The 19,157-nt window shown below is 36.4% G+C and overlaps 1 protein-coding gene across 4 annotated transcripts; it reads left to right on the forward strand.

Moving 5' to 3' along the window:
- The first annotated feature begins 4,502 nt into the window (after positions 1-4,502).
- On the forward strand, positions 4,503-15,178 carry LOC137707815 (coatomer subunit beta'-3). 4 transcript variants are annotated; one of them, XR_011064733.2, is made up of 25 exons: positions 4,503-4,713; positions 5,119-5,139; positions 5,265-5,326; positions 5,894-5,948; positions 6,829-6,865; positions 6,975-7,300; positions 7,406-7,537; positions 7,631-7,779; positions 7,989-8,057; positions 8,275-8,425; positions 8,525-8,590; positions 9,060-9,248; positions 9,562-9,702; positions 9,785-9,859; positions 9,980-10,248; positions 10,365-10,481; positions 11,045-11,159; positions 11,267-11,338; positions 11,488-11,684; positions 11,770-11,863; positions 12,612-12,718; positions 13,303-13,435; positions 13,559-13,785; positions 14,313-14,378; positions 14,794-15,178. XR_011064733.2 is itself a non-coding variant. In XM_068446731.2 (25 exons), exons 1-24 carry the CDS (start codon positions 4,711-4,713, stop codon positions 14,330-14,332), a joined length of 2,751 nt encoding a protein of 916 aa, XP_068302832.1. In that variant the 5' UTR covers positions 4,509-4,710; the 3' UTR covers positions 14,333-14,378; positions 14,794-15,178. The 4 variants fall into 4 exon arrangements, 1 of the variants encoding a protein (XP_068302832.1); XR_015958844.1 differs by having other exon boundaries at positions 4,509-4,713; positions 13,559-14,202; XR_011064734.2 differs by having other exon boundaries at positions 4,509-4,713; positions 13,559-13,751.
- Positions 15,179-19,157: the final 3,979 nt, after the last annotated feature.

Genomic DNA, 19,157 nt, shown 5'->3' on the forward strand with positions numbered 1-19,157 from the left:
TCCAGAGTTGTAATAACATCTTCGGGATGTTCCACATGCACAAAGTTAATCTCACGATGGGAATGGTACTTGGCAATAGCCTCGGGGTTAGCTCCGCATACACGTGACCAATGATCCTTTGATCAACAATGATAACACATGTCCATTTCAGTGGAATCCGATTGAACGGTAGCTTTTCCTTTGTTCTTGAAGTTTGAGGTCTTCGGGGCAAGGAGTTGGTGCTTCTAGGTCAATTTTCCTCCCTTGGATGGGCCTCTGTTCGGTGAACCTTGGGCTCGTGGTAGGCCTTGCCGCCCATTACCATGGGCATAACGGGGTTTCCGTCGGTTGTGGCTACTAAAATTGGTCATATACGCGGCATTCGAGCCAGTAGGTCGAGCTTGATGATTCTTCATAAAAAACTGGTTCTGCTTTTTTTGCGAGGAGTAGAACAGAAATCAAATCCGAAAATTTGGTGAACTTCTATACCCTATATTATTGCTGAAGGACAATATTAGTGGCATTGAAGGTCGAATAGGTCTTCTCTAGGAGATCCTGTTCGGTTAAGTCCTCTTTACAGAACTTAAGTAGTGATCGAATTCTATAAACTTTAGAGTTGTACTCATTCATAAACTTAAAGTCTTAGAAGCGTAAGTGTTGCCAGTTGTGTCTTGCTTCAGGCAAGTAAATATCTTTCTGGTGATCGAAGTGATCCGCCAAAGCGAGCCAAAGGGTACGTGGATCCTCCTTTACAAGGTATTCGGTCTGCAGTGCATCATGGATGTGTCTTCGGATGAAGATCATAACAGTAGCTTTCTGAGCTTCGTCAACAGGTTCATCATCGGTTGGTTCCTCGATAGTAGCTCTAAGACTCTTTGCAGTAAGATGGAGCTTCACGTCTTGAACCCACTTCAGGTAGTTTCTTCTAGAGACTTCCAGAGTGGTGAAAACGGGCTTGTTCAACTTCTACATGTCCCTAAACAGAGGGTACAACAAAACATAGTTAGTCATATGGAAAGCCATAGACATACATTATAGAACATTCAGGTTCTATAGACATATATTGGTTTAATTTAAGCATGAAATCTACGGGTTTCATGTGGTAAGTTTTGAATGAAACTTCGAGTTTCAAAGGCACTAAATTTGAAACTACAAGTTCAATTTTGTTTATGAACGTGTAGTGGCTTTGTGGATTGATTCAGGAACCCAAGTGTGAATGTGCTGAGACTACGAAAGATAGTCAACGGTTCAAAGAAACGAAATAATTTATTGAATTGTTAATGCCAAAAAGTGGACTTCAAGCCAATAATTTTGGAATAATTGTCAAATTAATGGACTGCTGGTCACTTTAATTAATTCAATAGATTGGACCATACAAGGTTGATCATAGAAGCAAAAATAATTATAACATTCGGGTTAAAATTATAGAGAATGCCAAAAAAAATAACATTGGATTAAAAAAAACGATAACCCAATAATATTGGGCTTGGGTGCCATGAGTAGGGCAAAGCCCTAATGGCATATTGGGCTCGGGTAGTTGCAGAAGCAGCCTAATACATAACTTTAAGCCACGGGCTGAGAGATGGAAGGCCCATCAACAAGGTTGCTGGTGATATGGGCCAATACCATTGCACGGGGCAAGCCCAACCCAAAGTTGGCTTGCTGGTGGTGTTAGGGAACCCCATTCGAAGTTGGGTTTCGGGTCACAGGGATAAGCCCATCAAGCTAAAGGCTTGCGACATATGGGCCGAGGCAAGGGAAAAGCCCAACAAACGGCAATAGGTTGTGCTCACGTGTGCCGGGTCTTCAGGCCTTGTTAAGGACAAGCCCATCATAGTTTTAGGCATGTGGGTATGAGCTCGGGTTGGACCGAGGGTTTTAGGCCCTTGTGGTAGTCAACCCAGGTCAAAGCTTGGTTAGGTTTGAAAGGCAGCAAGCCCAAAAGGCTGCGCACATGGTCTAGGGTGTCAAATGACACCATTCCCTAATTGCTTCGAAATTAATTTTGATACTTTGACTCACAATTCCATATAGCATAATTGGGTAATGCATGAACAAGTATATATATTGGCAAAATGTATGAACATATATACAATATATATAATTGAAAGGAAAATATAAATATAAGGGTTCATGCATCATGGGGAATGTTTTCATGCTTCAAGGTTTTTTTTCAAATATCTTAATTTATTTTAGAAGAACCTGATTGACAGAAAACAATTGAAAGCTTTTGAATTTTGGAGAAGAAAGCCTCCTCCTACGATCTTTCAGTTCCTTAGCTTTCGGCAAGAGCGTGTTGATAACGTGTTGTAAGCCTATTTGATTGAACTGTATAAAGGACAGAGAGAGAGAGGGGCTGAAGATAATAGAGAGAGATATGTAATTCTGAGGTGTATGTTGTATCACCCCTTTATGCCTTTATTTATGGTAGTAGGATAGGTAGAATCCTTACCCTAATATGATTACATCTCTAATAGGAATTAAACTACTAAAGGGAATGTACAAGATACTCCTAGATACACTAGAATTTACACAATCACATTCCTAATCCAATAGAACTGCAATAGGTTTTACATATATTAATTTTTAGTTAAAAATACAAAGGCTAAAATGACTAAATAAATGGTTAGGGGTGGGTTCAAAGAACAAAGAAAAAGGGACAGAACACTGAACCCAAATCGAAAATCGAAAAAAAACTAAACCAAAACTTATTGGTTCGATTTCGGTTTTGGAGGTTCGGAAATTGAACCGAACTGAATCTCTTTACACTTTATGAATGTATGCCCATGATGTTTCCTTTGTGAAACTTTGTTGCCAAGTTTGAAACTAAGCCTAGGGTTTTTTCAAGGAGCATACTTGGTTTACTTAGGGAGGATATTTCATTGGTTATAGAGGAAAGTTTTGGAAGGTTTTAGAAATTGAAAGAGCTTCTCTATTTGTTTGCTTTTTGAATAAATACAGTGATCATTTTTCTTTGCAATCGAGGTTATTGATGGAATATGATATGTTTATATGTGTTGGAACTTGTGTTTACGTGGGACTCCAAGTCCCACATCGCCCAAACCCTTTTAGAACTTCACCTTTATAAGTGAGTTCACTCACTTATAGTTTGAAATAAATTGGGCCAAAGCCATGGACCTTGGGCCTTAGACTTGGAGGGTTTGGGTGCATATATTAAATGTCAAAGATGGGCCTTGTGCCTCTTGGGCTCGGATGGACGAAAAACACAAGTATCATTTTTACGTTTTTGATTTTTGCATTCAGTTTTTTCCGAAAAGATAAAACTGATCACATGAACGGTTACAACCGTTCTTAAAGATAAATATGAACAGTTTTAAGTGCTCTATTACGCCATTATATATATGGCCGTCAGATTATAAACAGACACAACAATTCCATCGTATCCTTCATACTTCACAGAGAAACACACAACCAATTCACCAAGAATCCAAGTTCGAGTGCAAGAACTTGGCTTAGATAATTGTATCCTGCAAGATAGACATCTATTGAACTGCTGCACTGGTGTAGGGACGAATTTCTGTCTTAGGAGATTGCTTATGCAAGCCTCTATCTTCAAGGAACAAGTTAATGATTTGTGATTTGATATACAATTTCATTAAGTGTTTATATTTTGATATATTGTAGTTGTTATTGAATTCTTCATTTGAAATAAGACTGTGCAAACTGTTATATATTATACACTTGACATTTGATTGGTTCTAACAATATGATCTTGTGTATATACAACTCCCTTCTACTTTTCCTATTTTATTATTATTAGTCTACCAATGCAAACCTCTTTTCTAAATTCTATTTTTAAAAAAGATCAAGTTTTATAAAATAAAATAAAAACCAAAACCGTACCAAAACCTAATCAAACAAAACCAAACTGAAAAAAACCAAATCGTAAAAAATCGAAAGAAAATTGAACCGAAATGAATTTTTGGTTTGGTTTCGGTTTTGGCAAAAAATCGAACCGAATAAAACTGAACACACCCCCAATGATGGTTTAGAAAAAAAACTGAATTCAGAAGATTTTAACTTCATGAGTGTGGATTAGCAATGAAATTAGTTTTAGTTTTCAGAGTGTGGGATACTCTAATTTTTGAAGAAAAAACAAATCTTAACTTTAAAAAAAAATTAAAGTGGGCTGTAATGTGCCAGCACAACATCCATGTCATTGCCACAAGCACACACCCCTCAGGATTTGGATCCCACCCCTGAGATCCTAAGAATCCTCACATCTTAATTATTAATTGTGCATCGTGCGATCATAAATCATTTGATTTTTTTATTTAAATTTAAACACAAATAGTACCTGACGAAAACTGATCGCATGATATCCGATAAACGATTAGGATATGATGATCCTAAGAATCCTACAAAGTGAATCCGGAGAAGATCCACAACCACCCCGCACACCAAATGAGCTACCACTCGGCAAATTTCCACCGTTGATCAATCCCTTCCCGCGATCAACAACAACCTTTGCGGGCCTAAACCGCGAGCCGGCTTGCCCCACGAGTGGCACTATCGTAAAATAACTCACTCAACCGCAATGCTTTTGGTCGCTCTCGTATTTACAGACACAGAGCCCTCCTCTCTCCATATGCAAAAACACCGAAATCTCTCTCCCTCCCTCCCTCCCTCTCCTCCTCTCCCTCTCTGAGCTTGGATCACCTGGATCGCTAGGGTTTCTCCAACTGTGATCTCGGCCGGAGCTCTGCGAAAATGGTGAGTCCTTTGATCTCTTCCGGCTTCCCTGAACGTTGCCCACATTAGACTGCATCTTAGATCTGATTCAAATCCGTTTCGATTTGGTGCCAATTTCTCATTGTTTGACGAACTGCATCAATTTTACTGAGACTGTTACAATTTCTTAGGCTTTGTTTGGTTGCATGGAATTCGACGTTTTCTCAATTCTCCATTTTCGTTTGATTTCGTTTCTCGGCGATCAAACGGGGCACTTTATAACTTGAAATTTATCGAGATCTGGTGTTCAATGTGGTTAAATATCAATTCTGCATTGTTATTTACCGTATCCGTAACCCGTAGATATCGGAGTTTGTAAGTTTGTTTGAGATTTGGTGTTTTGATTTTGTACTGATTGGTTTCTTTGTTTTTGCAATGTGTTAACAGCCTCTCAGACTGGAAATCAAGGTAATTTTATATCTAATTCCTTTAATCTCGTTCTGATAGGTGGATCCGATCTCGGGTTCTCGATCCTAATAGAGTTATATTTTGAATTGTGTGGGAAATGGTCTAATATAAATCTTTTGGTTCAGAGAAAACTCGCTCAAAGATCAGAGAGAGTAAAATCTGTGGATCTGCATCCAACAGAACCATGGTAACTGAATTGTCTTCTGTATTAATTTAGTATTGTTTCAAATTTGATATTAAAAATGTAATTAGTAACAGATTAGCAAGTCACAAGAGCAATGCCATGCACCCGAGCTCTTCTTCCTGATGTCTCTCATATTTATTTTTTCTTTGTACATCTTACACTATGAGGATGCGCTTGCCACTCAAATTAGGATAGGATCCTTGACATTTTTGTGAAACAATAGGCTATTGACGATTCGTTAGTGGGAGTAGTGGTGCCAACCTAATACTCTTTTGGCATAGTCTTTTTCATATTAAAGTGGATGTGGCCTGCATTTTGCATGAGGCAGCACCCGTTGGCTGGGGTGCCATGGCAGTGCTAGTTTCTTTTATTTTTGTTTTCACATTTCATGATTGTCTGTGTAGTTAATTTTAAATGAGGACTAGTTATAATTTGAATTTCCATTAGAAATGAGTTGTGATGAGCACTTTGGTTCTCCTGCCATTTAGTTAGGATAGGATCCATGTTAATTTGGTGAAACTGTAGTTGTGTGGTTTACCATTAATGTGTTGAATGATAATTTCACTGCAGGATTTTGGCAAGTTTGTATTCAGGGACTGTTTGTATTTGGAACTACCAGACGCAGGTATGATATAGATCTATGCCCAAAACTTAGCATTTCCGAAACCATGTTATACTGTATAATAGTCATCTTTGCTCTTTGTATATCAAGTCATGTTAATGATGATCATGATTGGTCCCTTATCTTATTGTAATTTTAAGCCATTTCTGAAGTACATGTAAAGCTTGATCTTAAGCGGAATATGCAACTATCTTAGAGTGATTGTTGCGCCATAACAGTTGAACTCGTTGGTCGGTATGATTAGGTTCATCACTTGTTAAACAAGTCTTTTGGTTTGAACCGAAAGAGATAGAAATGAAGTATTTGAACTTGTACAATTATGAGATCACATATGCACATCCTTAACTGTGTACATGTACTAAAAGCCAAATTAAATGCAAGGAATCAATTAGTGATTTACTGATCTTGGACTGTATCATGACATGGTTTGTCTGCTGTTTAGAATTCATTTTGGTTATTATGTACACTGAGCACATGTAGCTACCGGCAGAAACTTTATGGTTACAGTGATCATTTCACAAATCTTCTTCCTAAATGTATTTGATCTACTTTAAAGAAATTTGTTTGTTGTGATTGATACAGTATCTTTTGTGGTATTGTTCTATTCTGCTATGAGAAAAAAGGTAGTGCTATCCACACACCCAATTTTACTTCTCACATACCCCTCTCAATTTTCGGTTGTTAGATCGAATGAATTGAACAAGATCAACGGCTAAAAATTAACAAGGGTGTGTGAATAGCACTATCCAAAAAAAAAAAAAAATGTTTAGCATCCCTTCCTTGGACAGTTGCCTTAAACTTATAGTGAGCTTTTGATATTTAGGTTTCTTTATTTGGTTCCAGTAAGAATATGCTAACTTGCATTTTTTTGATACTGTTTCAGACCATGGCTAAGTCTTTTGAGGTCACAGAGTTGCCAGGTATTTACTTTGCCTGTTTGCAAATATTTGAGCTCAATAGATATTCTTACTGGAATTTTGCTTAGTAATATCATCATCATGCTTTAATGTCTAAGTCACTGGTTTGCAGTTAGATCAGCCAAATTTATCTCACGCAAGCAATGGGTTGTTGCTGGAGCTGATGACATGTTCATTCGTGTATACAATTACAATACAATGGATAAGGTTAAAGTATTTGAGGCACATACAGACTACATTAGATGTGTGGCTGTCCACCCTACACTCCCTTATGTGCTATCATCATCCGATGATATGCTTATCAAGCTCTGGGATTGGGACAAGGGTTGGGTTTGTACTCAGATATTTGAAGGACACTCCCATTATGTTATGCAAGTGACATTCAATCCGAAAGATACCAACACATTTGCAAGTGCATCTCTTGATCGCACCATAAAGGTATGCAGGCATGATCTGGCCTTCCTTGCATATTCTACACTGTTTTTGTATAATTGTGCTAATTATGTTACTGGTTTTTTTTTTTCCATATCTTTTTTTTCCCAGATATGGAATCTAGGCTCCCCAGACCCAAATTTTACATTGGATGCCCATCAGAAAGGAGTAAATTGTGTCGATTACTTTACTGGTGGTGATAAGCCTTATCTGATTACTGGATCTGATGATCACACTGCTAAGGTCTACCACAACTTAACCTTTTTCTTCCGTAATTCTTTATTGCATATCTTTGTTATGATTTGGAAAAATTAATGCATAATAATATGGAAACAGGTGTGGGACTATCAAACCAAAAGTTGTGTCCAGACACTTGAAGGCCATACACACAATGTTTCTGCTGTATGTTTCCATCCTGAGCTTCCTATTATAATAACAGGGTCGGAGGATGGAACAGTTCGAATATGGCATTCAACCACTTACAGGTAATTCCTGTTCCATGCAACACTTGTACATCTCACGTCCTAGGATGCTATATACTTTGGTTGAATGTTCAAATTTTTTTGCTTTATTTTTTTGAAAAAAAAACTTGAAGTTGTTTCAACTTCTTGAATGTTAATATTTTCGAACTAATTCCTCTATTTTCAAATCATTGAATGGCAAGGCCAATGATAATTGTGTGTTTCATCTACAGGCTTGAGAACACATTGAATTATGGGCTTGAAAGAGTTTGGGCTATTGGATACATGAAGAGTTCAAGGCGGTGAGTTTGGAAATCATAGATACTTGCCCTTTTATTGGACTTATATAAATAGGTGCCCCTTACTTTTTGTTGAAATTTTTATTATTTGCTTGAAGTTTGTGAGAAAATGTACCCAGTTAAGTTCGGCGGTATGTTTTTCAAATTTCAATGCTGCACGTGTATTATCCTTTATGAACTGTACTCAAAATGATTTTGTTCTACTCATAAACTTGGTCAGGGTTGTAATTGGTTATGATGAAGGAACCATTATGGTAAAACTTGGCCGTGAAGTACCTGTTGCAAGTATGGACAATAGTGGAAAGATCATTTGGGCTAAGCATAATGAAATTCAAACTGTGAACATTAAGAGTGTGGGAGCTGATTTTGAGGTTTAAGCGCTTTCAGATCAACCTTTTATCTTTGCTGCCCGCTCCCCTTTCCTCTTTGGTAGTTGACATCAGTCGTTTTATATTTGCTATACTCTATAGGTTACTGATGGAGAGAGATTGCCTTTGGCTGTTAAGGAGTTGGGTACATGCGATCTTTACCCTCAGGTGAGGTTTTCTTTTATTCTTATTTTTCAATCGTCTTCTGATTTCATATCTGTTGATTTTTCTGTATCTTTCTCGTGTTGTTCTGATGTCGTCAAGTTTATCATGTTATACATTCTTGGTTGAAGCTTCTGTATAAATTTCTTTGTGATCTCAATATTTTTATGCTAATAGTTTCTGCTCCTTTCTTGAGAGCTACATCTTTCAGTTCCAATATTGTCTGCTGCAACCTATCATTTTTACTTGGGAAGGGAAGATGAGGGGATGTGTCTCCAGACAATCCTGTTTTGAATGGATGATGATAGACTTTCAAGTCTGCTACTGTAGTTTCCTCATACTGGCTTCTTGTTTCCCGCTTTAAATTGCAGGATGCAAATTTTCCTGTGTATTGGTTATTGTTTGATGTTTTTCAGTTCGGTGGATGTGCGTGCAATACATGCTGATTTCTCACTGCTCAATTTTTTGTTTACAGAGCTTAAGGCATAATCCCAATGGGAGGTTTGTTGTTGTTTGTGGAGATGGAGAGTACATTATTTATACTGCTTTAGCCTGGAGAAATCGTTCATTTGGTTCTGCTTTGGAATTTGCTTGGTCAACGGATGGAGAATATGCTGTTAGAGAGAGTACTTCAAAGATCAAGATTTTCACTAAAAACTTCCAGGTTTGTTATTTTTTTAGTTTGTCAACGTGCATTATGTCTTGTTAAAAGTTCAACACAGAAAACTTTATTTATTTATTCTTTTTCTTAATTTTTGTGTTTCAAAATGTTTATCTTGAATATATTAATAGCTGTCAATTCTTTGCTGCTATTGTAATCCCTTTATACTGCAACTTGTCATTAATTTCAGCATTTTGGTTATGGTTGTTGCGGGATCTAAGATATCACCTTAAAACTTCTATTACTATGATTGTAGATTTTAATAACTCTCTGTTAGAGAACATGTGTTTTTATTGATGGAAGTGGCATATTTCAGGAGAAGAGGAGTATTCGACCTACATTTTCGGCTGAACATATTTATGGGGGAACTTTATTGGCAATGTGCTCAAATGATTTTATTTGCTTTTATGATTGGGCCGAATGCAGATTGATTCGGCGAATTGATGTAACTGTTAAAGTGAGTCTCCCCTAGCTATCTCAAATAGCCTGTAATTGCTGTTTTCATTTTTCTTTAATTATATTTCTTTTAAACTTGTCAGAATCTCTATTGGGCTGATAGTGGTGATTTAGTGGCCATTGCCAGTGACACATCATTCTACATTTTGAAATACAATGTAAGCATCTTTGCTAATTGGGTTCTTCGTCCTCCCCCCATTATTTAGCCTTTCATCATTCATCTTCCATAAAATGGTTTGGAGTAATGGTTTGTGACATTGCATATGATAATGGTGCAGCGGGATGTAGTCTCTTCATACTTAGATAGCGGAAGACCTGTAGATGAACAAGGTGTTGAAGATGCTTTTGAGCTTCTCCATGAAATGAATGAACGTGTCAGGACTGGTTTATGGGTTGGGGATTGTTTCATTTACAACAACTCCTCCTGGAGACTTAATTACTGTGTTGGTGGTGAGGTAACCACAATGTTTCATTTAGACCGACCAATGTACTTGTTGGGTTATCTTGCCAATCAAAGTCGGGTGTATCTGATAGACAAAGAGTTCAAGTGAGTGCACTTTTGGTTTGTGTTATTGGAAATCATGATGGTCATCTACAACATTAAGCATCTTATATTGTTTTTTTTTTTTTTTTTTTTCTTCTTTTTATATTTAAACTTTGCAGTGTTATGGGGTACACACTACTTCTGAGTTTGATTGAATATAAGACTCTTGTGATGCGTGGAGACATTGAAAGGGCCAATGAAGTTCTGCCGTCAATTCCTAAAGAGCACCATAACAGGTACCTATTAGTGACTTTGGCATAATGGCATCAGATGTCCCCTTATATCTGTGAAATGTTGTATATGTGGCTTGGGAATATAACTGCATTTCAGTCAATAGGATTAGGAAAACAACTGACGATGAAAGTGTTCCAAATGGATCACAACTCTTTGTATATTTTTTTAATTTTTAATTTAAGCCCTTTAATTGGCACTTGGTACTTCTGATACACAAATTTTGCCTCCACCCACTGAAATGAATTTAGTAGTAATATTCTTTGCAGATGTGTGGAAAACTTTGATCTTTTGTACTAGTTTACAATTTCAGTAATATTTCTTTCCATACGCTGATTATATAGGCCTTGAGTAGAAACTTCCATTGCAATGTTTTTGTACTTTCCAGATTTCAATGGCAAATTTAAATTTCAAATACGATGCTTTGTTGTTACGATCTTAACGTGTTTTGTGGTGTTTCCCTTTGAAAGTTTAACTTTCTCTATGTTTTAATGATCATGGATTGAAATTGAAGTTTGATAAATGGATGACTGCTTCAATCCTAATGGATAATTTCCTGTTCTTGTAGTGTGGCTCGTTTCTTGGAATCACGAGGTATGATAGAGGAAGCACTTGAAGTGGCTACGGATCCTGATTACAGATTTGAACTAGCCATACAGCTTGGTAGATTAGAAATTGCAAAGGTAAGTCCAAGGAGACATAACTTTGATGTTAGGTTTTTATGTGTTGTAGTCGTTAGAATGAATGATATTGTTTATTTCCAAGTGAATATTCATGTTGTTTCTTGCAGGAAATTGCCACTGAGGTGCAAAGTGAGTCTAAATGGAAGCAGTTAGGTGAATTGGCTATGTCTGCTGGAAAGGTATGTTGGTTATTTATTCTTACTTTTTCTTGATAATATGCATATTAATTCCTTAACCACAGCCGCATTTGTCTCGTATCCTATCCCCACCCCACCAATTGTAACTTGCACCTTTTGATTTCATCTCTATGTGTATTACATTTTTGCAGTTAGACATGGCCGAGGAATGTTTAAAGCATGCCATGGACTTGAGTGGTTTATTATTGCTCTATTCTTCTCTTGGAGATGCTGAAGGAATATCAAGGCTTGCAGTCCTTGCTAAAGAACAAGGGAAGAACAATGTTGCATTCCTTTGTTTATTCATGTTGGGTCGATTGGAAGAGTGCCTTGAGTTACTGGTGGAAAGGTGATTGCTTATTTGTTCCCTTGAAGTATGACTACACAGAATAATGCAGTAAAAACTAATGATTAATAAAGCATTCTCTTTGCAGCAATCGGATACCTGAGGCTGCTTTGATGGCTCGATCTTATCTTCCAGGCAAGGTTTCCGAGATAGTAACTATTTGGAGAAAAGACCTGAGCAAGGTGACATTATGAAATTGCTTCGCTTGTCTTATTTTGACGCTCAAGTCTGCAGTTCTTATTTGACTTCAATTGGTGTTAAGAAAAGTAGATATGGCAACTCGTATAGAAAACTCACACCAGTTTGTTGTTAGATACAACAGTTATGATGTGTGGGCATGGCAGTCTTATATCACCTTTTAGAGATATAACATGGTTGTGACATATAACACTACTTATTTTTCTTTTTATGTTATTTTGTGTTTTTAGAATCTAGAACATTGCTACCAAAAACGTAACGGCAACATTCCCTTTTACATGTATATTCTTTCTCTAGGAAATTTCGGGTTGCAATTCTACTTTTCAAAGTTAAGGAAAAGCTAACTTGCCTCATTTTTTATACACATCTGCAGATACATTCACTAAAATAGTTTTTGTTTCCATGTTTTCTATCTCATTTTTCAAAAAATACTCCTGTGGATTAACTTCGTCCATAGTTGGTTAACTTGGTTTGTTGCAGCTTTGCATGTTTGCATGTCTGTTTACATATTTTATGTTGTTATGCTCAAGTATAATTCATTAGATGGCTTCTCAACTTGGCTACTCTACTGAAACGGTACAAGATAACATACATGCATACACACAGAACCACATATGCATGTGCAGATGCATAGTAATTACTTACATATGTAATTGGATTGGATGCATACATATGCATCCACTTGCGTGTCCTTGTCTAATAACTTAACTTTGATTCAATGTTAACCTGTAGGTTAATCCGAAAGCTGCTGAGTCTTTAGCTGATCCTGAAGAGTATCCGAATTTGTTCGATGATTGGCAAGTTGCTCTTTCTGTTGAATCAAAAGCTGCAGAGACAAGGTACCTCTGCAAATTCTGTGCATGTGTTTGTGTATGCACTGAGTGTGGGTTTACGTACCTACTATCATTTGGTTCACAAGTTTCTCAATATCTTATTGTGAAAATGTTCTCTTTTGGCTTCACGATATCTCGCTTGAGATGTCAATTGCTCTTAGCCCTAGTTTGGTACTGAGGTGATTCTGAAAAAAAGTGGCTATCAAAAAAAGCTGGGAGCTTTTTTATGTTTGGTAAACATTCAGCTTCAGCTTTTTTTCACAGTTTTGGGTGAAAAAAAAAAGCCAAAAACACAAAGCTGCAAAACTCAGCTTTGAAAAACCAGCTTTTTTTCACATTTGTTTTACATAAAAGTTTATCAAACACTATAATACTGCTTTTTTTTTTTTTTTTTTTTTTCAAAAGCACTTTTACAAAAAAGTTTACCAAACACTCTGCTGCTTTATTTCACAGCTGCTTATTCTCACAGCAGAGCAGAATCATTTTTTTTCAAAGCACAACAATACTAAACCAGCCCTTAGTCATGGTTTATTATATGATATATCATCTTCTATTGAGCTGTATTAATTATTTTCGTTTGATTGTTTTAGGGGTGTCTATCCTCCCGCAGAGGAGTACGTAAACCATGTTGATAAAGCACACATCACCCTTGTGGAGGCTTTCAGGAATATGCAATTGGAGGAAGAGGAGGAGCCTCTTGAAAATGGGGAAGCAAATCATGAGGTATATACAGTGGATGAAAATTTTAGGCCAGTTTGAAATTTCCTTTCGTATGAACAATTTGTTTTATGAATTGGCTTTTTAACTCTAGTGCTTTATTTCCCCTTTTGATCTGTTTTGCTTCAGGTTCCTGAACAGAATGGTGAAGAAAATGGGGCACAGGCTACTGAAGAACAGGATGGAGAAGAAGGGAGCCAGGAGGAGGCTGTTGTGGTGGATGCTGATTCTACGGATGGTGCTGAACTCATTAATGGGAATGAGGCTGACGAAGAGTGGGGTACGAATAATGAAGGAACCTCGTCAGCCTAAAAAGCTATTGGTTGGGCCAGTGTGAAAATCCAATTTTGTCTCTGGTGATTAATTGATTCTGAAGTGCCATCTCTGACTCCCATTCTGACAACTTTCTGATTCCACTACTTCTACCACCTTCTCTACTAACTATTATTGGATATTATTCGTACCTATAATCAACATTATAATTATGTACTTGGGGGTCGCAGCTTATTCTAAGTAGTTACGGTCTTGTTGGAATAACTGCAACCCAAATTTTGAACATTTGACTGCTTACGGTGCCATTACAACATTTTTTTTTTCTTATAAACCTAAAGAAAAAGAAGTTTCCACTCTACTTGTTGGTTGGGAGGGGGTTTACACAAGGAGAGAGACTTGGGAATCTAACATCTTTTCAAACCAAATACTCAATAGAATCCAACGCTGAAGAGACAAATTGGATTTTGAGGAGCCTTTTCTTTTTTGTCCTAAGTTCTCACGTAACTTGATACTTCCTTTTGCTGTTTTGGCTTTCCCCTTGTTTGCTTGTGTTCTATTTGTTCAGGTTGTTTTCTTGCATCCTAATTCTCTCATCTTTTACTGTTTGCAGTGCTTACACCACGTCACTAGGTCCCTACGAAGACTGCTGGTCCAGCTGTATGGATCCTTTAGAGAGGTGAGAAAGGGTTCATATATACTTGGGATATGCCATCAGATTTTATAATACTCATAGAGTCTTCACATTTTACAGAATAAATTTCTTCACATTTTTATAGTATTCAGGAACCGCTGCTCTTTTTCCATGCAAAAGTTAGCTATGAAACTGATGTGTTGTAGGAAAATCTAATTTATTTGTTTCACTGATCAAGTGTATGAAGATTATTCCAAATCATTCGTACACTTCTGCTGTGTTCCGTACGCATTCTTATTTCTGATGCTTGCGTAAGAATCTAAACAGCTATTTTAATTTGAAATATTTTCATAGCACTTCGTTCATATGAAAAAGCTGTTACATTTAGTTATAATTGTACCGATGTGCCTGGTCATTACGATGATCTCTTTTTTCTATTTCCATTGTTTTTTCCTGATAGGTCTCCTGCAAGGGGCTGACAAAGAGGTGATGTAGCGGATCGGTTGTCTCTGATACCTGGTGGTGTGGCTTGTACCCGAGTTATAGTTTGTCATGGGGCACAACGTAAATTAGTTTCATAGCCGTAGTTAGTTTGCTCTTCCGATTGCAGTTTTTAACATATTCTTTGAGGCATCTTCCCGTCATGAAGTTTTTCTCGTGCCATTGTGAATGTAGAAAGAATTGAGCTAGGGATACAAGGTCGTCCATTCGAATTTTAGATATTTGGTTCCCCTTGACTCTTTATTTTTTGCGTGTTTTGGGAATTCTTGAAATGTGAGTTATATTGTAAACCTGTATTCATAAGAGTATATACATTTTTAGCATGATACAACCAACTTCAGCTATTCGCTTCTGTTAGCGTTCTATCCCCGTTTGTATTGAGTAATGTTATTCATACCATACTTTTATATCACATTTATGTACCACCTTAGATGGCATTTGATGTGGACAACCATATCATTTGAAAAATTTGTAAAACCCAAGGAAATGAAGGAGAAAGATTTTTTGTATTTCATAATTTAATTAACAGTTTTTCTTAATTATTAGTTTATTAAATAATGAACTAAATTTAAAAATCTGATTAATTCAAATAATGTGACTATTCACATCAAATGTTATCTAAGATGGTATGAAAATATGGTATGAATAGCATTACTCGTTTGTATTAGACCATAATGCTCAATTGATTTTTGTGGTTGTAACAATAAAAACACGGACCATTGTTACGGTTCCTTTGGGAACATCTAACAAGACCGTAACAATGTATGCGTGTTCATTGCTGTGATGGGAAACGATTTTTGCACTCCACTTTTCTAATTTTGCACGTCCCTCTCTAGGTGCATTGCTTTATTTGAAAACTGCCACTGATTGTAGCATCTAGTTCCCCCAAAGTTCAGAGTCTTCGCAATTTTGAAGAGGTCTCAAGGTCAAAATCCCTCTTGGTTCGAAGAGCGTGGTTGCCGTCGAGTTTTTGGTCTTTGGGCCGGCGCAGCCAACACGAAGATCGTTTTTGTGTAGCGTCGTGTTGGAGGTACTAACGGCATAACTGTTAGTTGATGATGTGTGTCAATTATATGCGTGGTCGATTAATACTGTACTGCATTACTCTATAAGACAATAACCTCAATATAGTCAATAAAAATTTCGGTCCTCACTTGGCCAGTTATATATAAGAATAAACTTTACATTTCAATCCCAACGTGAGCCAGTTGTTTACAATCACAAAATCGATATTGTGTCCATTCTTTTATGCAAGATGGCATCTATCGAGGCAAATTTATGACATACAATTTCATCACACATAAAGATGCTAATACGATAGGTGATGACTTTCTCTAGTTTAGATAAAAAATATGATCTTCTTGTATTTGTAAGTCTAAAAATATGTATGATGTCACTTAGTACTACGGTCTAGTAGTATTCCTTTTCACTTGTAAGTGAGGTTTTGATTCTCACAAAATACGAATTTGAACCACATTATTGCAAGTCGATTGTGGCTACCACTTTACCTTAGACCATCTCCAACCCTTGGGGATAAAGCTTAAAAATTTTAAGCCATAACCCAAAAACTGATTTTCTTCTCCAATGGTTATGGCTTAAAATTTTGGAAAATACCCCAAAATGAAACAATTTCTTAATTTTAGGACAGAAATAGGACAAACCGGCCATGCACACCATGCACAAAACCGAAATTACTAAAATACCCACATATAAATACTAAAAATCATCAGCCCATTGCATCATTGCTCTCATTTGGAAGAGATGGTTGTTGAGAAAGCTCTGGGTTTCTGGATTGAACTCAGATCTCTGAGCTCTGATTTCGAAGTGAGGGAAGTCCATAGAGAGGCAAGAAGAGTGAGTTGGGTTTTGGGTTGACCTCATATCTCTGATTTTGAGCAAAGGGATACGAGAAAGACGTGAGAAGAGTGAGTCGGGTTTTGTACCATATTTTCTGTTTTGGATGGAAAGTTCCATTTTTTCCAGCAACTAAAACTTTGGCAAGCATAGTAAGGTAGGGTGTTTAGTTCCAAGTTTCTTCATCAAGGATTTATGTAATAAATGGGTTGTTTGTAAGATAAATTAATACTTAGAAGTTAAATTAGGGTTTGTGTTTCATGTTGGGGCGTATGGGTTGTGGAATAAATTTCAAGTTTTGATGTGCTAGAAAACTGGGATGGAACAATTTTTGGTTCAAGTGTCCAATTGCAGAAATTTGTGAAATTTTTTTCCATAATGTGCATTTGGTGTGCATGGCTACATCTTAATATGAGAAGAATGTTCACTAGTTATGATGCACGTATGTTGTGCCCTAGAATTTAGCGAGTATGACCACAACCAAGTTGGTCTCGGGGAAAAACAAAATTAAGAAAAAAAAGAAGCTTAGATGATGTTAAGGATCATGCGTGTCCATGAAATAACGACAACAAGTATCATATTTTCTACGTGCACGGTTAAGTGGTGGTTGATATACATAACAAGACTTTTCAGACTATCACTGTAACCTTATATACGTAACAATTATGTTTTAATTGTATCCACTATACCAATATGTTGCCGTTTAAAATTTCTCCCGCTCTGTGCATATTATGTGCATGTACTGTACATATTATGTGCATTGGTGTGCATATAGTATATATGGTGCGTATTTACATCACTGATACTCTTCGCATTAACGTAGTTTACTACTTTTTCCTTTAATTCAGAGGCAGGCCCTCAATACGAAAAAAGCAAATGAGTTCGTGAAACAATTTTCTTTGATTTAGTTGGGTTATTTCATGCCCATTCAAACTGCAACTTTCAAATCCTTGAAATATTTGAACCCAATCAAAGTTGATACCAAATTCAAATTAATGGATCTTCGATTCTTCATATAAAGTTTAGGGTTATTTATCTGATTGCATCATTTTTTTGATTTTGAAGAGAGAGTTGTGAGCTATGAGTTTTTGGGTTGAGCTTAGATTTGTGAGCTTAAGATGCGCATGTTGTGTACATACAATGTATGAGCGAGCTTAATATAAAGAGAGCGAACGAGTATGCGAAACAATTTTGTCCATATCCTTCTCTCTTCCTTCTTTCCACTTTGATTTCTCTCTTTTCCCTCAAATTCATCTCTTCTACAAAAGGCAACTAACCTTTAATATGTTTTTTCATTTGATTGCAGCAAAAGCCAAACCCTATTTTAGTGCTTGTAAATTTGGATCGAGAGAGGGAGCAGAGGGAGGGAGAAGACATAACAAAAGAAAACCCACATATAAATTAGAGAAATGATAAAAAAAAAAAAAAAAAAAAGAAAGATAAAAATTGAAGGATTTCGGTCTCCTCTAAGAAACACCAAACCAATTACTTCAACTTCAAAAATCCATCAATCAGAAAAGCAAAATTAAGCAAACTCAGTTCACAAAACCTATAAATGAAAAGGTAAAAATCGAAGAAGATGAGTGGGTTATAGAGAGAGCTCTTGTACATATTGGAAATGTAGAGAGAGAGAGAGAGAGAGAGAGAGAGAGAGAGAGAGAGAAAGAGAGTTTGGATGAAGAAGATGGGTGGGTTAGAAAGAGAGAGCTCTTGGATGAAGATGGGCAGGTTAGGGTTCTTTGAATTGGAATTGGGTGAGAGAGATTGTCTTTCTTCTTTCTGTTTCTCTCTATACAAAATGAGAAATGAAGGCTGAAATTTTTGGATAATCTATTTACATGGGAGGATAATTTGGTCATTTCAAGGTGTAAGAAAAATCATATTTCTGTTTGATTGTTTTGCATGTCGTATGCATACCTTGTGCATATTTAAAATGTCCTATTCTATCCCAATATTAAAAAATTGTCCCATTTTGGGGTATTTCCCTAAAACTTTAGCTTAAATTATTAAATAATAATTTTAACCTAATTTTGTTTGTCAGTAACTATTTTGAAAATAAAATTTAAGTAGATTATTCTAATTTATTTTTATGAATATTTTAACCTATAAATATTTAAATTTCAATAAATAATTGAAAATAAAAAGCCACATAAAATTTATTAAACTTTTAAAGTTACTGGGTTGACAATATGTAATTGCCGACAAAGATTCATTTGCCCAATAAATTAGAAGAACAAAATAAAAAAGTACATTTCATGTCAAAAGTGAACAATTTCATAAAAATAAAAACAAAACATTTTCAAATAAAAAAATGATTTTGATCATGTTAGCGGATCCACAAACTTTGAACAATGCTTTGTCCATCACCTTGGAATCGTTAATATGATTCTTCAGCACACATCAAGAACTATGTGCAATCACAAGATTGATCGAGAAGATCATTGCTAGTGGCTCCACACAACTGGATGT

This window comes from Pyrus communis, chromosome 17 (assembly GCF_041283825.1).
Source record: "Pyrus communis isolate YQ-2024b chromosome 17, ASM4128382v1, whole genome shotgun sequence".
Taxonomy (NCBI): Eukaryota; Viridiplantae; Streptophyta; class Magnoliopsida; order Rosales; family Rosaceae; genus Pyrus; species Pyrus communis.